Source organism: Narcine bancroftii, chromosome 6 (genome assembly GCF_036971445.1).
Source record: "Narcine bancroftii isolate sNarBan1 chromosome 6, sNarBan1.hap1, whole genome shotgun sequence".
NCBI classification, from domain to species: Eukaryota; Metazoa; Chordata; class Chondrichthyes; order Torpediniformes; family Narcinidae; genus Narcine; species Narcine bancroftii.
Genome location: NC_091474.1, coordinates 161052566 through 161074130, shown reverse-complemented (window position 1 = coordinate 161074130; position 21565 = coordinate 161052566). Strand labels below are relative to the sequence as shown.

At 40.7% G+C, this 21565-nt stretch overlaps 1 protein-coding gene across 8 annotated transcripts in view; it reads left to right on the top strand.

Annotated features, from left to right (window-relative positions):
• agbl5 (AGBL carboxypeptidase 5) overlaps positions 1-21565 on the top strand; it is a 167014-nt gene that overhangs the window by 129711 nt on the left and 15738 nt on the right. For 5 of the 8 annotated variants that reach the window (XM_069886507.1, XM_069886501.1, XM_069886503.1 and 2 more), the window contains 2 exons: positions 1461-1618; positions 2428-2543. In XM_069886507.1, the coding sequence (XP_069742608.1) occupies positions 1461-1618; positions 2428-2543 (274 nt within the window). Of the gene's footprint in view, positions 1-1460; positions 1619-2427; positions 2544-3710; positions 3793-12005; positions 12753-21565 lie in introns of those variants that run through there. The other 3 variants (XM_069886505.1, XM_069886504.1, XM_069886509.1) reach the window with 3 other exon arrangements.

The window sequence follows — 21565 nt, the reverse complement described above, 5'->3', positions numbered from 1 at the left end:
AATGTAAATATCCCCTTAAAAGTTTTAATTTCCGGTATGAATTTGGATTTGTGGAAGTTTAATGTCATATAATTAACTTAAAAGCAAAATTGCAGTTTCTTTCTGTTGCTTGCATTATAATAAACTTCACAATGCCATGAAATATTTAAACTAAATTTTAATTTCTGACTTCTTAGCCAAAATTTTGATTTTTAAAAAAAATCATAACATGCTTAATTGCCTATTTTATACAGTTTTTTTTCTTCAAATGTTAGGGCTTTCTCCTATTTTATGTATACATCATGACTTGTTCTTTTTGTTTATTAAAATAATTTGGCTTTCTCAGAAAATCTGATAAATTTTACAAATGAAATTGGAAATTTCTTGGTTCACACAAGCTAATGTGACCTGGAAGTTGAGTTGAACTGTGTGCATATCTACAAATGTTTACACCTGCAAGAAATATTCTTTCACAAATTACCCAATTTGAAACTCTCCGATTACTGTTCCTTACTTCAATGCAAGTTACCATGATACCAAGTCTAAATGTAAACCTGTCAGATTTACTAATGACAATTAAAGGGAAATTGCAGCAGAAACTTAGTTGAAAAAGTGCAAACTGTTAAGTAAAACCTGATCATTCACTTTCCCACTATTTACTAAAATGGTTCCAGGATGAAGGGATATCAGCTGCAGTATTAGAGTGGAAAAGCTGCAATGATCTCCTCGAGAAAATATAATAGAAAGGAGATTTGCAAGATCAAGGTTGGGATGATTGATTGATGGATGCTTCAAGAGTTAAAAGGGTGGATTTTAAAATAATCATAATTTTAATTGGAAAGTGGTTATGATCTGAGATGGGCAATAACTCATAGTCCTGCCATCATTGCATTCATTCCACAAAATAAACATTTATTTTTTTCGATTTGTTCCCTTCCTATTTGTCCTCCTGCTGATGATAGTGACCTGCCATCTTGAATTGTTGTCATGCTTTTGCATTGTTCTGTTGTGTGAGAAGTTCCAAGATTTAACCAGTGAAGATGAAGAGACAGTGATATAATTCCAAATTGAAGATCCTTTCATAGAGATCACTTCCAGAGAGCTTCTGAATTTTTCTAAATCTCAGAGATGTAAATGTAAATACATCTTTAAGTTTTGTCTGTCAATAATCCTGGGCATAAAGCTTTAAAGCCATTCCAAGAGTATCCTGCCCTGCCTGATTCTGCACCAGAACCAAGTGTTGTCCAGGATCTTGCAGCTAGATCTTGGAATTGGTACAAAATCTAATCAGTTATGATCCAAACCCTATTTTTTAATTTTTACTGTTTGACTGTATATCCAGCTCATCCCCTAAAAGATCTTCAGAGCCACAAACACAATTTCTTCTGACCTCTGTAAATAAGATTCCTTCAGGATACGTTGAAAGTCTTAATATATTTTGTGTCTTTCTGGTAGTGACTTATATTTTTCTTCCTTCATAGTTCTGAACACCTGAGACCCAGTAGAATCCCAGTGAGAATACGTGACATGCTCACCTCCCAAGGAAATCTACGCCTGTCTACTTCCGCCAGTCATAATTCACAACTGAAAATACTGAAAAGTGATGAGCCAAAAGTTGTGCAACTTGAGCCAAAAGGTGGTAAGTGCACTGTCCCTAGTTCCAGTTGATCTTTCACCTTGGGGTGGCATTGCAGGCATTTTGTTAGATTTCAAAACATGGCATCACACCATTCGACTCACAGATTGGAGTAACTTGAGTTACTGTGGGACAGTTGTACTGTGGTTAGGTTCCTGGTCAACTATCCATCTGATCCAGTAACATGTTTAAACCCCACAATGGTACCCAGCCCTCAGTCACACAAAACCCCACTAATACGTGCTCAGATGAACAGTGAGTGGATGGTCAAATATCAACAGATATGAAATCAACATAAAATAGATTCTATAAAATAATTAACTTAATTCTTTTTATTTTAACCATTAAATTCCATTTGTATTATATTTCTACTTAAGAAAATCTTATTTTCACCCTGTTCCCAGCATACTCTCTTCAGTTTTCTCACTGAAGTGCTCTCTGTGTGGAAATTAAATCCATGTAGGGTAGCTTTAATATCAGGCAAGGGAGCACAATTGTCTTTGGAATCTGAATGCATTTGGCTCGAGTCTGCTGGAATATACTTCATTTTTTGACTTTACCTGGGAAGCTATGTGCAAACTATGATCTGGTCAGGATGGTGCAAGAACATCAAAGATACATACTACCTTTTTTGATCACAAAATTAACCCTTTTTTTAATCTCCTTTGTTTCAATTGTAAACATTGTGAATAAAGCTCGTGAAACCATTTCTATATGTTTGTTTCAATCCTAATTGGATCAAAAGTATCACACAAAATAAATCTTGCTATAATTTAGGAAAAAAGCAGTAAATGAGGGATTTTTGTTGTCAGGTAACAAGTTGGATTGTTCTGCAATGACCTTCACTGCATCGGCACTGAAATGTAGTTCTCAAGACTCTGTATGCACTAACAGTGAAACAGAAACTCGCCTGGATATCTGTGACAAGGTACTTGTTGTTATTTAGCATAAATGTCAGTATCTTTTGGCCAACATGGATCACTGCTGAGCCACTCCAACAGAGTTAAGCTCTTAGCTTCACAGATCTTTGATGACAAGATTATTTCACAGAGATAACTTTCCATAATCGACTTTATAAGCGTAGGACATTCAACACTTCACACTGAAAAAAATAATTGGCTCTTTTCTGCAATAAATGGTGTCTTCTTCCTACCTAGCACGGACATTTTAAAAGCTGAAATAACCTTACACCTTACATAATTTATTTTGTGTTGTGTACTTTTGAGTCATTTCTGAAAATGTCATGAGACAATATATAAATTTGTCTTTTATAGTAATTTAATTTGTATTTACCCCATAATGTGAAAATATTTCAGAATAATAACAAATCTAAATTGAATTCTATGTACACTTTCAAATTTATGACACCAAAAAACAGTATAGCACAGGAAAAGGTCTTTGAACCCACAATATCTGTGGTGAAAATGATGTCAAATTAAACAAATCCCATCAGTTTGGACAAGGCTCTCCATTTATTTATTCTACGGCAGTGCATTCCAGGCACCTACCACTTTATAAAAAGGAAAACCTGCCTCACAAATCTCCTTTTAAACTTTCTCCATCACCTTAAACCTATGTCCTCCAGAAATTGACATTTTCACCTGAGAGAAAAAGAGTCTATCTACTTTCTCTATCTCTGTCAACCTTGGATGCTTTGGATGTTTACCGAAGTTAACAATCCAAATTTGGCCAACCTCTCCTTATTGTGAATACCCTCTAATCCAGGCAATGTCCTGGAGAACCTCTTCCCCATTCACTCCAAAGGCTCCACTCTCTGGAATGTGGCAACCAGAACAGCAAACAAGATGCCAAATGTGGCCTGACCAACGTTTTATGCAGTTCTACAATGACTTGTAAACTTTTATATTCAGTACCCTGACTGATCAAGGCAAGTATGTTGTGTGCCTTTTTCACCATCCCATCTACTAATATTTCAACTTTCAGGGACGTGTCTACCACAAAATCCCTTTTTGCACAATGTCTCAAAGGGTACAACAACATATTGTGGAATTTTTACTTGCATTAGATCTCGCAGAATGCGCTACCTTACCTTGCCCAGATTAAACTCCATCTGCCATTTCTTTATTTTCTTTAGATATACATACAGCACAGTAACAGGCCATTTTGGCCCACAAGCCCGTGCCACTGAATGATACCCAATTCACCTACAACCCTTGGTACGTTTGGAACGGTGGGAGGAAACTGGAGCACCTGGAGGAAACCCATGCAGACATGGGGAGAATGTAGATAACGCGTGGTATTTGAACTTTTGTCCCAGTCATTAGCATTATAACAGCGATGTGCTTTCTTTTTTTCTTTGGCTTGGCTTCGCGGACGAAGATTTATGGAGGGGGTAAAAGTCCACGTCAGCTGCAGGCTCGTTTGTGGCTGACAAGTCCGATGCGGGACAGGCAGACACGGTTGCAGCGGTTGCAGGGGAAAATTGGTTGGTTGGGGTTGGGTGTTGGGTTCTTCCTCCTTTGCCTTTTGTCAGTGAGGTGGGCTCTGCGGTCTTCTTCAAAGGAGGTTGCTGCCCGCCAAACTGTGAGGCGCCAAGATGCACGGTTTGAGGCGATATCAGCCCACTGGCGGTGGTCAATGTGGCAGGCACCAAGAGATTTCTTTAGGCAGTCCTTGTACCTTTTCTTTGGTGCACCTCTGTCACGGTGGCCAGTGGAGAGCTCGCCATATAACACGATCTTGGGAAGGCGATGGTCCTCCATTCTGGAGACATGACCCACCCAGCGCAGCTGGATCTTCAGCAGCGTGGACTCGATGCTGTCGACCTCTGCCATCTCGAGTACTTCGACATTAGGGATGAAAGCGTTCCAATGAATGTTGAGGATGGAGCGGAGACAACGCTGGTGGAAGCGTTCTAGGAGCCGTAGGTGATGCCGGTAGAGGACCCATGATTCGGAGCCGAACAGGAGTGTGGGTATGACAACGGCTCTGTATACGCTTATCTTTGTGAGGTTTTTCAGTTGGTTGTTTTTCCAGACTCTTTTGTGTAGTCTTCCAAAGGCGCTATTTGCCTTGGCGAGTCTGTTGTCTATCTCGTTGTCGATCCTTGCATCTGATGAAATGGTGCAGCCGAGATAGGTAAACTGGTTGACCGTTTTGAGTTTTGTGTGCCCGATGGAGATGTGGGGGGACTGGTAGTCATGGTGGGGAGCTGGCTGATGGAGGACCTCAGTTTTCTTCAGGCTGGCTTCCAGGCCAAACATTTTGGCAGTTTCCGCAAAACAGGACGTCAAGCGCTGAAGAGCTGGCTCTGAATGGGCAACTAAAGCGGCATCGTCTGCAAAGAGTAGTTCACGGACAAGTTTCTCTTGTGTCTTGGTGTGAGCTTGCAGGCGCCTCAGATTGAAGAGACTGCCATCCGTGCGGTACCGGATGTAAACAGCGTCTTCATTGTTGAGGTCTTTCATGGCTTGGTTCAGCATCATGCTGAAGAAGATTGAAAAGAGGGTTGGTGCGAGAACACAGCCTTGCTTCACGCCATTGTTAATGGAGAAGGGTTCAGAGAGCTCATTGCTGTATCAGACCCGACCTTGTTGGTTTTCGTGCAGTTGGATAATCATGTTGAGGAACTTTGGGGGGCATCCGATGCGCTCTAGTATTTGCCAAAGCCCTTTCCTGCTCACGGTGTCGAAGGCTTTGGTGAGGTCAACAAAGGTGATGTAGAGTCCTTTGTTTTGTTCTCTGCACTTTTCTTGGAGCTGTCTGAGGGCAAAGACCATGTCAGTAGTTCCTCTGTTTGCGCGAAAGCCGCACTGTGATTCTGGGAGAATATTCTCGGCGACACTAGGTATTATTCTATTTAGGAGAATCCTAGCGAAGATTTTGCCTGCAATGGAGAGCAGCGTGATTCCCCTGTAGTTTGAGCAGTCTGATTTCTCACCTTTGTTTTTGTACAGGGTGATGATGGTGGCATCATGAAGGTCCTGAGGCAGTTTTCCTTGGTCCCAACAAAGCTTGAAAAACTAATTTAGTTTGACATGCAGAGTTTTGCCGCCAGCCTTCCAGACCTCTGGGGGGATTCCATCCATACCTGCTGCTTTGCCGCTTTTCAGTTGTTCGATTGCCTTATATGTCTCATCCTGGGTGAGGACCTCATCCAGCTCTAGCCTTAGGGGCTGTTGAGGGAGCTGGAGCAGGGCGGAATCTTGGCTGAGCGGTTGGCACTGAAAAGAGATTGGAAGTGTTCTGACCATCGGTTGAGGATGGAGATCTTGTCACTGAGGAGGACTTTGCCGTCTGAGCTGCGCAGCGGGCTTTGGATTTGGGGTGAGGGGCCATACACAGCCTTGTGCTAACACAGCGATGTGCTAACCACTACACAAACCGTGCCACCCATATTTATAACTGATTGATTTCTATCTTGCTATATCCTTTGACAATCTTCTTCACCATCCACAACTACACCAATTTTGTCTCTTTTGAAAACTTAGTAATCAGCCCACTTATATTTTTGTCCAAATCATCTTTATGTATCTTACAAATAACAGAAGCCAGCACTGATCCCTGTGGAACACCATTGGTCACAGACTTCAGGTCAGAGTAACACCTTTCCACCACTATCCTATGACCAAGCCAATTTTGAATACTATGTACCTAGTCATCATAAATCCCATCTGCCTAATCTCTTGGATTTGTCTATCATGAGGAACCTTATTGTGTTCTTTCCTGTATGCCATATACAACATTCTTTGCCCTTTCTTCATCAATTACCATTGTCACCTTATCTAAAAATCTCACTAAAGTTTGTGAAATGTGACCAACCTTGCACAAGATCATGATACCGTTGTCATTGGAAAGAATGCCAAAAAATTAATAAATATGTTTCCGGAACAGGCAGGCCTGAGTTTTCAAGAGATGCTGGCAGGGCTGCGAGTTTTCTCTCTGGATCCAAGGAGGCTGAGGGGGGATCTTTATAGAATTATCTAAAATCATAAAGGCTTAGATAAGATGAATAGTTGAGGTCTTTTTACCAGGGTGCCATAGTCTAAAACAAAAGGTCATAGATTTAAGATGAGAGGGAAAAGATTTAAAAGGGACTAGAGGGGCACCTTTATCACACAAAGTCAAAGTGATGTGAAATGAGCTGCCAGAAGAAGAAGTAGACTGCAATGTCTAAAAGCCAATTACAGTATTTACAAGTACATGGATGGGAAAAATATGGAGGGATATGGGCCGAACAGAGGTAATTGAAACCAGCTTAAGCAGGCAACTTGGTCAAGGTGGACAGGTGGGGCTGAAGGGCCTGTATCCATGCTATTAAACTTAAAGATACTTTCCGAAATATGTTCATGCCTTTCTATATGCGAGTAGATCCACTCCCTAAGAATCTTTTCTAATAATTTGTCTACCACTGATGTCAGGCTCACTGACCTATCATTTGTTTGATTATCTTTCCCTCTTTTGTCCTTGTGTTATGTTTTTCCCTTTCTCTAGCTACCTCATTGTTTTAAATGTATGCATAAAATGCCTTGTGATTAATAATGATATAAATTACCAAGGACAGTTTGTGGCCTATTTTAGCCCTCCTGACTCACTGTTTTAGTTCTTTCCTATTTCCTTTATATTTCTTAAGAGTCTTCTCTGATTTCAGCTTCCTACACCTTACATACATTTTATTTTCTTGTTTGCAGCATCACTCATCATCCTAGTCTGCAGGCCATTCTATCCTTTTATGTCTTCCTAACAGGAATAGGATGATCCTGAATTCTGACTTTTAATTACCCCCACATATCAGATGTGAAATTATCCAATAACAGCTGCTCACAATCTTTTCTCCACAGCTCCTGCCTAATACTGTGGTAATTAGCTTTCCTCCAATTTAGCACATTCCCCCAAGGTCCAGCCTTATCCTCTCAACCTGGCCTGTTTTTTTGACTGCAAGGTCCGCGGACCATTCCCTATTTAGACTACCTCCATACTATTTGCAGAAACCCTCTTGGATATACATAATAAATTCTGTCCCATCTGAGCCTCTAGCACTAAGGAAGGCCCAGTCTATATTGGGGAAATTCAAGTAACCGACTCCACAAACCCTGCACTTTTTACATTGTTCCATAACCTGCCTGCATATCTTATGTCTCCCATCATTGCTATTGCATCTTATTTATTCCTATGCTCTACCCATATTGCTTCACTGAAAAAACTCTTCAGGATGTTCTCTCTCTAGGTGCAGCTGTGATATTTTCCCTGTTCAGTTGCAGCAACTTCTGTACCTCTTTTGAAAATCATCTGAAACTTCTAAACCCAGGAAATTTCAGACAAAATACTATTTATTGTCATGTCATAACCCCCACCACCCTTCCCTTACTGAAGAGATCCTTATTTCTTGTTTTGTTTGCATTGAATGAAGAACTGTTTGATCAAACAGTTTCTAAATCGTTTTATATTCACAGAGAGAGAGCGTACTTTTTTCAATTTCTAAATGTAAATTTGATGTCCACGGTATTTTCCATCTTTGTGAAAGGGAAGTGATTTTTGAGTATGATTACTCAGTCTTGCTGTGTTAAGGGTCTAAAGGCATTTCATTTGGTTATTGTTCATTGGTAAATCAAGGCCAAACAACATTCAGAAATTAAGAAAAAATTAAGAAATAATTGTTTAGGTTAATTGATTTTTGCTTGATGTCCACTTTTATATTGGAAATGATAAACAATTCCAGACTGTCATTTTTTTCTTCAGGTCTGTAAACACAGAACCTTTTGGCAAATCAATACTGTATAATGCACGTAAATTGTTTGGTTCAGAACACTTTAATAGCTAGTTGTACCATTCTGTTGCTGACTTATGTTGGTCATTGCCTTTTACTTGATTATTTACTCTGGAGGAAGTCAGCATGTACCACGTTTAGTCATAAAAATAATTGATAAGGTATATATTGATCAATGTAACCTCCTATTTTTTTTTACTGAGAATTAACTATTTGCAACTCCATTCCAATTCTGGATGATTCTATTACTTCAGAAATGTCATTTACGATTTGGTATTTATACCTGAGTGGGTTAAAAATACAAGTGAATTTCAAGAAATCAATTTGTCCATATAACTTCCAAGAGCTGGGCATTGAGATGACAATGTTCTTTAATTACATATACTGTATATTTCGGCATATATGTCAAGTCATGAAACCCCGAAAAATCTCTCAGAAAATGGGGTCAACTTATATGGCAGATAAACTTTTGAGACCTTAAATTCAGCTCAAAATCCAATCCTTGCTGATCTGGCGTATAAGTCGACCCTTGAAAAACAAAAAAAAACCAACTGCAACAGATTTTCATTGAGATTTTTATTGAAAACAACAGCACAATTAGAACTCTTCAAAATCACTATCATTGTTTGAAAACAACAACACATTTAGAACCCTTCAAGATCACTCTCGCTTTCATTGTCTGAGGCAAAGATGGCAGTAAGTACATCCATACTCACTGTTTAAACAGTCTTCATATGGGTCCCAGTCTGTACCTGATGAGGCAGTTTCAGCTGCGTCACCACTGTCCCACAATAAATCATCTTCTGTGTCAGCAATTGCACAAGAGATACTGCACTTTTAAAATGATTTTATCAAAGTCTTCTCTTTAACTTTGTCCCATGCCTTGAGCATGAAGTTACACAGCAAATCAAGTGAAGCAGCATGCATTTCCCCGCCTTTTGTAAACGACTTTTCTGCTCTCAACATCATGTATTCCATTCCTTGCGCATGTGGTCTTTGAATGGCTTGTTCAAGCAGACATAGAGAGGTTGCAATATAGGCGTCCCACCCGGGATAACCACCATGTAAGTATTATGCATTGCTAATCTATTTTTAATCTTCTCAATTAAGTGGCTACAAAGAATATACCAGACCAGCAAACTCCATTCTTTGTGTATACCCCCGACCGCCTGTTCCACATATTGTCTATCCATAGTTTTACACCATTTTCATCCATCCAGCCTTTTTCATGAAAATGTACGAAAATACCTGCAGGGAATTTCATTTTTGGTTTAATTTTGCAGTTGAAGATGACCATGGGTCTTAACTTTGTCCTGTCAGCCATGCACGATAGATAGCACCATGGTAAACCTGGTTCTTTTGTGGCCTGCACTTCTGGTTTGCACAGTTTTAACACCTTTCCATTCCACTGTTCTATTGCTTATCATGTTGAAATTCATGGGGGTTTTGTCCATGTTGCTGATATTTGCTAATGCAAACTGGTATTTCTGCCGGTTCCATATAATAAACTGGTGAAAACTTAGAACTTTATGATCAAGATCTTTTGCTAGTTTCTGAGCAATTTTTGTTTTCTGTCGTAATACCAGATTTTTCCTGTTCATGAAACGAATGCACCAGTCTACTGTTGCCTCAAAATCTTTACTGAGGTCTGTGTGTGACTTTGCCTATTGCAGTGCAAATGTTCTTATTTTATTTGGGTGACTATGTAGCAATCTTATGTTACAGGCCCAGAAGACCCCAAAACCCAGCAGCAATAGAAATTCACCAAGACAAATGGTTAATTAAACAAAAGTTACTTTTAATTTTCTTTAAACATAAAAAAGGATCAAACTTTAACTTATTACTATTAACTTAACTTTACCCCCTTCTAATTCTAAGTGCACGTGGATTTAATGTGTACATGTTTAGGAAAGTTCTTTGATTCATAGTCTAATCTCACTTCTCACTCCTCCAAGTTCACTGGTATCAGGCAATTCTTATACTGTGCACAGAATTTAATATTTATGAATTTTCAACAGGGTCTAGTGAAAAGGTAAATGGTTACCGCTCAGGAAGGTTCTAGTTGGTTTCAGAAAGAAATTTGTTGCTCGTTGGACATACACAAACTGATTTCCGATGATCACTACTTCAGTGTCTTGCTGAAAAAACTTGCCCCATCAGGGTTTTCCAAATGATAACCCCTTTTTCAGGTCACCACAGAGTTTCTCTTGTTTCCCTTATTTCAGGGGAAACACTCTAGCCAGCTATTTCCTCTTGTAAGGACCACAAGGGTTTTTCAACAGGCTGAACTCAGAACTCATAAACCATCTTCAAAATGGAGTTTTCAACCAAGCTTGTCATGATACAGGTTCCAAAAGCCACTGCAGAAGAACTCCAACTGAATACTTGCAAAACTATATGACCTTGTAGGGCTCCAGACACAGTCTTTGAAAGATATTATCAGCCTCTGAGCGTGGACTGTTTCATTTGCACCTGCTTTTGAAGTTCCTTAGCAAAGCATTTCCAACATAGTTTTTATTGTCTTTGCAAAGGCCCTCGGTGCCTCAATGTCTTACATACAGCAAAGCTCTTGCATTTTAAATGAGATCTGTTTTGTGAAGTATTTGTTTATTTGTGACCTACACTAAACCCCCACAATCTATCTCCTTTAAAAACATATTTATATATAATCTAAAATATAATATACCTGTCAAACTTGCCTCTGTTCACGAACCCATTCTGCAACGTGATTTTCCAATTCTGACCAACGAGTGATTCTTTTTCTCAAAGAATATTGCCTTTTTTGTATGTTTCTTAAAGTCTCTTCTTTCTTCCTCCAATCTCTTACCGACTTCAAATGCACATCAAATGTTCTTGCAGCAGCGTAGTTGTTGGTCTTCTTGGCCATTTCTATTACTTTCAATTTAAAACTTGCTTCATACTTTTGCTGCGAGTTGTGTTATGTCGATGGACCTTCCATGATAGCAATCACCTCCAGCCAACACTCAGGAGATCAATCAGCACAATCTTTGGTATTTGATATATATGCCAGTCAATGACCCATCTCAAGCATCGCGATCTTTGGAGGTCATCTTATAAGTCGATAAATGGACCAACTGAGCTATCCAGAAAATTGGGGTCAACATATGTCGGATATACCATAAAAACCTTAAAATGAGCTGAAAAATGGGGCATCATCTATACTGAAATATGCAGTATATATGTTATTGGGAGTTCTACAATTCTTTATGTTCTGATTTATTTGGAATCTGGTAAGTGTCCATTTATCAAAAATACAAAAAGAACTTTGATATCGAGTGACAGCAACTGTGTCAAGTGGATCCTTTTTAAATAAGTTTATCAGTTCCATGTATGAGCAAACATGGTGCAGTTTTGAATTAGTAAGATTTTGATGTGTGTGCTATTATTTTGCTTTTGGTTATATATAGTTCAACAAAGTTTCAGAGTATTTAATACTTGTATTCCACAAATTATTCAATTCCAGAGATGTGTGTTCAATCTCTAAAATGGGTGTTAGATGCAAACTCTGTCAAATTGGTATGGATTGAAACAATTAAAGAGAACAATAGGTTCTCGCACAATTAGTATGCTTTTGGATAAATGAAGACAAATTAAAAATTCTGAATATTATTTACACAGCTCATTCTGTATCTTTTTCAACAGCTATCTTTGGCCACTGGAACAAAGCAGATACTAGTATATAAGAAGCTCTTTTCATTTTGTACTGATGGCTGAAACCCCAATTACACTATTTTTATAGTTTGTATGGAGTTATTTTCTCAAATATCTTTGAGTCCGCCTAAACTGTATGTGTGTCTGGTGTCAGTTTACTTATAACATTTTTTTTTAGAGATTTTAGCCTAGGTGAGAAAATTTTTCTTTAATTGTTGATGGGTTTAAAAACCTGAAATTCCCTGACCAATAATTTGTTAGAAACCTTCATAACAGAAAGTACAGCAGTTAAAAGATGATTTTCCATTTCTTTTGTGGACAATTGGGGATAGCTGTGAAATGGCAAGAACATTTTTATTGAACCTACCCTTTTTTAAAAACATACAGAAATGGTGCTTCTAGCTAGTTCAAAGCTGCCAATGTAAGTTCATTGAAATCATTATGGTTGTCTTGTTCTGAGTTAAATTAGGTTAACAAGTTAGGCTATTGGTCTGAACACCAGGGTAATTATAAAATATTTTTAAACTTAACACTTAGCCAGCTAAAGAAAGCAACAATGGTGATAGTCTAAATCACAGTTTCTGCTCCTGACCATGGATAGTTACAAACTTGTGGAGTAATTATTTTTAAAAGTAACATATCTGTGTTGAGAATTGTGAAATGTCTCCAGGTTTTTCTTCTACAGCATATCAACAGTCTCCTTTCAGTTTATTTTCCTGGTTCAGTTTTGTCAACTCTGTCTTACTTCCATTTATTACCGCTTTTAGTTAAATTTAAGATATTAGTTTCAAATCTGTTTTTCCCTCTGAAACTGAATTTGAAATTCTGTGCTGCTGTGATCACTCTTCCCTGGAAGACGCTTATGATGAGATCAAACATTACTCGCTGGTTGGTGCCAGCATCTTTAAAACAAACTGTAAACTTCATTTCTTGGAAACCAGTTAACTTCAATTGATATTCAAAAAGTCTAAAGCAATTGAAGTGAAATGTTATCTAATGTACTCCCTGAAAGAAACATGTTAAGATGCACAAAAATGCCAGTAGATCATTGTTTGGAATGGGGTGTAGACCACTAAATGTTAAATAAGTTTTAATTTGTCCATTTGTTTAGGACAAAAATCGAATGACTTCTAATGGATCTAAAGTAGAATCCATTGGGCTTCAGAGAATTGAATCTATCACATCATCAGAAACAAAAAAGTTTATTTATCATTGCAGAATCATTTGTTTGTGGTTCTAAAAATACCAATCTGTTGTAGTGCCAGCTACACTGCTACTGAAAGAACACACAACCAGACGGGTTGAGCTCAGTGAGCAGGAAACTGGTTTATTGCTGGCTGCCAGGCTGGACTTATACTCCAGCCCAGACCTGGTTGAGAACTGCTCTGGGGGGCGCCGACGTCACTCAGGCGTCACGTGGTCCCCCAGTGTGGGCTTCAGAGCCTGGTGCTGAGAAGAAGGGGAAACCCCTGATGGCACCATTTTGGCCGGCTGCCCTGCTGCGTGGATTACAAGTGGGGCCGGTTCGTTTGCCTAGTGGCATGCCGCCACACAGCCCCCCCCCCCCCCCAGAATCGGTGCCCATGTCCTTTTTAGCTGGGCAGTCTCGGTTCTTGGGCTGGGCCACAATCACTGGTTTGGTGGGGTCAAGGTGAGCTAGCTCCAGTCTGTCCATAGTAAACTGCTCCCGCCTGCTGCCGATGTCCAGCATGAATGTTGACCCTGAATGCTGGACAACCCTGTACTGCCCCTCGTAAGGTCTCTGCAGAGGTGCCGCGGGCAGGCCCTGCTGAATAAAAACATACTCTGCGGAGTGCAGCTTGCTGGGGACGAGAGATGGCCATGTGCCGTGTCTGGTGCGAAGGAGTCCAAGTGGGCCCGGAGGTGGGGAAGTAGCTCGTGTGGCGACTGCTGGTGGTTGTGAGGTGCGTTGATGAACTCACCGGGCAGTGCCAGCGGTGAGCCATAGACCAGCTCAGCTGATGACGCCTGCAGATCCTCCGTGGGCGTGGAATGGATGCCCAGGAGCACCCAAGGCAGTTCGACCTCCCAGTCGGGACCGGTGAGTCGCGCCATTTGTGCTGACTTAAGGTGGTGGTGCAGATGCTCGACCAGGCCATTGGCCTGCGGGTGATAGGCTGTGGTGCATTGTAGCTCTATCCCCAACCTGTTGGCGAGCTGTGCCCAGAGCACAGAGGTCAAATGGGCACCCCGATCACTGGTGAGGTGATTCAGAATGCCGAACCGGGTGACCCAACCATGCAACAGCGCCCGGGAGCAGGAGTCCATTGAGGCGTCTGGCATCGGGATTGCCTTGGGCCAACGAGTGGTGCAGTCTACCTCCGTAAACAGGTAACGGTTGCCCGGGAAACTGGTAAGGGCCCGACTATGTCCCGTTCCCAGACGTGCACGAAATCTTGGATGGGTGCCCTGGTGTGCCTGTGCACCTTGGACATCTGGCAATGAGTGCATGTTCTGGCCCAGCCTGCAATCTGCTTCCGCAGCTCATGCCAGACGTACCGCTCTGCCACCATACGGACCATGGACCTGATGGACGGATGCGAAAGGTCATGGATGTGACGGAAGACTTGCCTGTGCCACTGCTGGGGAACCACTGGCCGTGGGGTGCCCATGGAGACATCACATAGGACAATGCCTTTGCCGCTAGCAGTCCTGAAGGCTCGTGTCTCCTCGTTGGACTTCTGGTCCTGGGCAAGCTGGTCGAAGTCAAGGCCAGGTGTCAGCGCGCAGATGGCCGATCATGAGAGTGCATCGGTGACCATGTTGTCCTTCCCCGCCTTGTGCTGAATGTCAGTGGTAAACTCTGACACGAAAGAGAGGTGACGTTGCTGGCGAACCGACCAGGGATCCTTTGCCATCGTGCGTGCCTGAGTGAGGGGTTTATGGTCAGTGAAGATGGTAAAAGTCCTCCCCTCCAGGAAATAGCGGAAATGCCACACCACCAGGTACATGCCCAGTAACTCACAGTCAAAGGCGCTATATTTGCGCTCTGGTGGGCGGAGAAGCCGGCTGAAGAATGCCAGCGGTTTCCATTGTCCATTCACCTGCTGCTCTAAGACAGCGCTGACGGCTGTGGCAGAGGCATCGACGGAGAGCACCATATGCAGGTCGGTGAGCGGGTGGGAGAGCATGGTAGCCTTCGTGAGGATGTCCTTAATGGCCTCGAATGCACTGCAGGCCTCTGGTGTCCAGGTGAACGTTTTGTGCTTGGCTGTGATGAGGGCGAATTGCGGCTGCGTGATGCGTGCAGCTCCCGGGATGAATCGGTTGTAGAAGTTGACCATACCTGCGAACTCCTGCAGCCGCTTGAGGTTGTCCGGGCATGGGAACTCCTTGATAGCGGTGACCTTTGTAGCGGCAGGTGTGGCTCCTTTGGCCGTGATGGTATGGCCCAGGAACTGCATGGACTCTTTCACGAACTGGCTCTTGGCTGGGTTGATGGTGAGGCAGAAGTCGGCTAGCCGGGCGAAGAGGGCGCGCAGGTGGGCCTCGTGTTGCACCCGATCCCTGCTGGCAATGAGGATGTCGTCTAAGTAAATGAAGATGAAATCCAGGTCCCTGTCCACTGAGTCCATGAGGCGCTGGAAGGTCTGAGCGGCATTCTTTAGCCCGAATGGCATGTGAAGGAATTCGAACAAGCCGAAGGGGGTGATGATGGCCGTCTTGGGTATGTCCTCAGGGTGCACCGGGATTTGGTGATAGCCGTGCACCAGGTCAACCTTGGAGAAAACCCTCGCACCATGCAGGTTGGCCGTAAAGTCCTGGATGAGAGGGATGGGGTAACAGTCAGGAGCAGTTGCTTTGTTGAGCCATCGATAGTCTCCGCAGGGGCGCCAGCCGCTGGAGGCTTTCGGAACCAGGTGGAGCGGTAAGGTCCATGGGCTGTCGGAGCGCAGAATGATCCCCAGCTCCAGCAGATGTGAAAACTCTTCCTTCACCACCTGCAGCTTGTCAGGCGGGAGCCGGTGTGCCTTGGCAAGAACTGGTGGACCCTGGGTGGGGATGTGGTGGAACACCCCGTGGCGCGGTGAGGCAGCGGAGGACTGTGGCCTGAGGAGGGCTGGGAACTCATTCAGGATTTGCTGGAACTCATCTCTGGGCGTGCTGATCGTGGCCATCTACAGCTGCTCTGTGCAGGAAACGTCGAGGCGAACAGCCAGGAAAGTCCAGGTGTCTACCAGGCGCCTACCTTGAATGTCCACCAGGAGGCAGTGGGCGAGGAGGAAGTCGGTACCCAGGATGGCTGTTGGAAGGGATGAGACAGTGAACCTCCACAAGAACTTACGCCGGCGGAGGAGGAGTCACGTGATGGAGTAGTGGCCGGACGGTGAACTCCAGCCCTCTCCAGAAAAGTCGGGAAAAACAAGAGAAAATACAAAGGCACAGAAATACAAGTTAAAGAAAAGTGAACATAAAGGTGGAAAGAAGATGGAGACAAAAGGAGAAAAATCAAAATCAACGGAAAGAAGAGAGGAAGAGAAGACAACGGAGGAAAAAGGTGAAGGCCTTACCTGTCCGAAGAGGCCCGCTGTGGAGAGAAGACCCCACTACCTCAGGTCGGTAGAAAGAGAACTACAACAATGGCTCACAGAGCCGAGTAAAAGTGCGCAACCGCGCATGCGCGAGGAGTCGCGCATGCGCGATGCGCATGAAAAAAAACACACCGACGGGAGGGGGGACCAGCTGGGGAGTCGATCTCCACAGCCGGCAACGACAGCTGCAGAACACCTGCAGCAAGAAGAGACCACAGAAGACAATGGAAACAAGAAAGAAGAGGAGGAAAGGGCAGCAAAGAAACAACAGATGGTCAACCTAGAGGAAGAAGAAGAGGAAGAGGAAGAGTACAGGGAAATAGAAGAAGAAAAGAAAGGCAAGGTAAAGGAGGTACTTGCTCTTGTTAGAGGATACATGGAGTCATTTAAAGAATGGCAAACACAGGAATTCAATGATTTAAGAAGAAGAATAAACAACACAGAAAAGAAAATAAATAAAATGGATATGACCTTAACAGAAATGGGGAAAAAAATGGACAAGATGGAAGAACGGGCAATAGCAGCAGAAATGGAGGTAGAAGACTTAAAAAAGAAATTGGAGGAATCTAATAAAAAAACTAAAGAGACACAAGAATTACTAGCCCAAAAAATAGATATAATGGAAAATTATAACAGAAGAAATAACATAAAGATAGTGGGCCTTAAGGAAGATGTAGAAGGCAAGAATATGAGGGAGTTTATAAAAGAATGGATCCCTAAGGCCCTAGGATGTCCAGAACTACAGCAAGAAATGGAAATAGAAAGGGCACATAGAGCATTGGCCCCTAAACCACAACCACAACAAAAACCAAGATCTATTGTAGTAAAATTCCTAAGATATACTACAAGAGAAAAGGTACTGGAGAAGACAATGGAAAAAGTAAGAGAGGGCAACAAACCACTGGAGTATAAAGGGCAAAAAATCTTCATTTATCCAGATATAAGCTTTGAACTCCTAAAGAAGAGAAAAGAGTTCAATGCAGCAAAAGCGATTTTATGGAAGAAAGGATATAAATTTACACTGAAGCATCCTGCGGTATTGAAAATATTTATTCCAGGACAACAAAACAGACTATTCTCGGATCCAGAAGAAGCACGAAAATTTGCAGAACAATTACAAAAATAGACTGAGGGATGAAGACGGGTAATGAGAGCAAAAATTATCACGATTGATATGTATGTGGGTAAAGACAAAAATAGACTGAGGGATGAAGACGGGTAAGGAGGGTAAAAATGACCACGATTGATATGTATGCGGGTAAAGAGGTATAAGAGTGAATAGAGACAATGGGCATATGTGAAAGTATCTGTAATTAGAGGAAAACATAGAGAGTATAGACAAGAATTAATAAGGGAAGGTAATGGAATAGAGAGAATAAGGAGGGAACTAAAAGAGTGACCTTTGTGACATATAAAAAACGAAATCTTTTCTGGGGGGGGCTGGGTGGGGGGAAAAGAGCGGTCACTGCAAAATCAGTTGACGCTTGCGAGTGGATTCGCAAATCCAAATGGAGAGGGGAGATGTGGTTGTCCGACAAGGGATAAAGGGCAACTCAGGAGGGGAAGGGGAGATTGGGGATAAAGAAGATAGAAATAGGAGAATAAGGAAAATGTTGGATGTTGTAGGAATGTTGTCTGGTAAAGAGTTGAAAATAAGAAAACAGAAATGGAAAAGGAGGAAAGGTAATGATGGAAAAACGGAAAGAGAAGATAAACAAAATATAAAATGGCTACGCTGAACTATATGACTCTAAATATTAATGGAATACATAACCAAATTAAAAGGAAGAAACTACTAAATTTACTGAAAAAGGAAAAAATAGATATAGCATTTGTCCAAGAAACACATTTAACTGAATTGGAGCACATGAAATTAAAGAGAGATTGGGTAGGACATGTAACAGCAGCATCGTATAATTCAAAAGCAAGAGGAGTGGCTATATTAATTAGCAAAAATGTGCCATTTAAAATAGAAGAGGAAATAATAGATCCAGCAGGGAGATATGTTATGATAAAATGTCAGATATATTCAGAGCTTTGGAATCTACTTAATATATATTCACCTAACGAAGAAGATCAAAAGTTTATGCAAGATATCTTTTTGAAGGTAGCTAATACGCAAGGGAACATACTAATAGGAGGGGATTTCAATCTGAATTTGGATCCAAATATGGATAAAACGGGGAAAAAAATTAACAGGAAGAACAAAGTAACCAAATTTATAATTAAATCAATGCAAGAAATGAAACTTGTGGACATATGGAGGAAACAAAACCCAAAAGAAAAGGAATACTCATACTACTCGACTAGACATAAAACATACTCAAGGATAGACCTATTCCTGTTATCAGCCCACATACAAGGGAGAGTTAGGAAAACGGAATATAAAGCTAGACTATTATCGGACCACTCACCCCTGTTATTGGCAATAGAGCTAGAAGACATCCCTCCAAGAATGTATAGATGGAGATTAAACCCCATGCTACTTAAAAGACAGGATTTTAGAGAATTTATTGAAAAACAATTAAAAATGTACTTTGAAGTAAATACGGAATCAGTGGAAGATAAGTTTATACTATGGGACGCAATGAAAGCATTCATTAGAGGGCAAATAATAAGTTATGCAACCAAGATGAAGAAGGACTATAATCAGGAAACAGAGCAGTTGGAAAGGGAAATAATAAACATAGAAAAAAAATTAGCAATAAAGGAAGATACAACCAAAAGAAGAGAATTGGCGGATAAAAAAATAAAATATGAAACATTACAAACATATAAGGTGGAGAAGAATATAATGAAGACAAAACAGAAATATTATGAACTAGGGGAAAAAACACACAAAATCCTAGCATGGCAGCTTAAGACAGAGCAAACTAAGAAAATGGTATTGGCAACAAGGAAAAAAGACAAACAAATTACATATAATCCAAAAGAAATTAAGGAAAACTTCAGAGAATTCTATGAACAATTATACCGAACCGAAAACGAAGGGAAAGAAGGGAAAATAGATGAATTTTTGACTAAAATTGAACTACCAAAACTACAAATAGAGGAACAAAATAAATTAGCAGAACCATTTGGAACAGTAGAAATACAAGAGATAATAAAAAATTTACCAAATAATAAGACACCAGGAGAGGATGGACTCCCAATAGAATTCTACAAAACATTTAAAGACCTAATAATACCGCCCCTCCTGGATGTAATCAACCAGATTGATGAGACACAAAACTTACCAGATTCATGTAAAACAGCAATAATTACAGTGATACTAAAACAAGGGAAAGATCCACTCTCACCAGCGTCATATAGACCAATATCTCTGCTAAACACAGATTATAAGATAATAGCTAAACTATTAGCGAACAGATTAGCAGAACAGGTACCGAAAATGGTAAATTTAGACCAAACTGGATTTATCAAAAAAAGACGCACAACAGACAATATTTGTAAATTTATTAACTTAATTCATGCAGTAGAAGGAAATAAAGCACCGGCAGTAGCAGTTGCTTTAGACGCAGAGAAGGCCTTCGACAGAGTAGAATGGAATTACTTGTTCAAAGTATTGCAAAAATTCAGTTTACCGGAGAAGTATATTAATTGGATTAAAGCATTATATAAGGGACCGTTAGCGAAAGTGACAGTAAATGGACATGTATCAAAGCAATTTAACTTAAGCAGGTCAACGCGGCAGGGATGCCCACTATCACCATTATTGTTTGCGCTAGCTATAGAACCACTAGCAGAATCGATAAGAAGAGATAATAATATAAAAGGAATAAAAATAAAAGACAGGGAATATAAAATCAGTCTGTTTGCGGATGATGTGATAGTGTACTTAACAGAACCAGAACTATCAATAAAAGAACTATATAAGAAATTGAAGGAATATGGAGAAGTGTCGGGATACAAGATAAACGTAAATAAAAGTGAAGCAATGCCTATGAATAACGCGGATTTCTCAAAATTTAAGGAGGAATCCCCATTCAGATGGCAAACGCAGGCAATAAGATACCTAGGTGTGCAAATAAACAAAAATCTAGGCCAATTATATAAACTCAATTACAATCCACTAATGAAAAAATTACAGGACGATTTAGAGCATTGGAAAGAGCTACCACTAACACTGATAGGAAGGATAAACTGTATTAAAATGAACATTTTTCCAAGGATACTATACTTATTTCAGGCATTGCCAATACAACTGACAGAAAAATTCTTCAAAGAGTTAAAGAAAATAATAAGGAGATTTTTATGGAGAGGGGGGAAACCGAGGATAGCACTAGACAAATTAACAGAATGGTATAAACAAGGAGGCTTACAATTGCCAAACTTCAAAAATTATTATAGAGCCGCACAATTAAGGTACCTATCAGATTTTTATCAAACAAGGGAAAAACCAGACTGGACGAGACTAGAATTAGATAAAATAGGGGAAAAGATACCTGAACACATATTATATAAATGGGACGAAAAATTGGTACAACATAGAACTTCTCCAGTATTACACCATCTCCTCAATATATGGAAGAAGATTCATGTAGAAAGAAATAAAATAAATTACCAAATACCAAAACTAATATTGACGCAAAATAAGCTACTCCCTTTTACAATAGACAACCTTGCCTTTAGAAAATGGGGAAAAAAAGGGATTAAAAGAATAGAAAATTGTTTTTCAGGAAGTAGATTCTTATCCTTTGAACAAATGAGAGATAAGTACAATATAACGGGAGATACAGCGCTGGCATATTACCAACTGAGATCCTACTTGAAAGATAAATTAGGAAGCAACTTGAGTTTACCAGAGGGAAGTAACCTTGAATATGTGATTACAGATACAATGTTAATCAAAAGATTTATAAAAAATATGTATATTAAACTGCAAGAAAAGGAAAATGAGGAAACAAATGGTAAAACTAAACAAAAATGGGAACAAGATTTAAATATAAAGATAAAAAAGGAAACATGGGAGAAGTTATGCTCTGGAACGATGAGAAA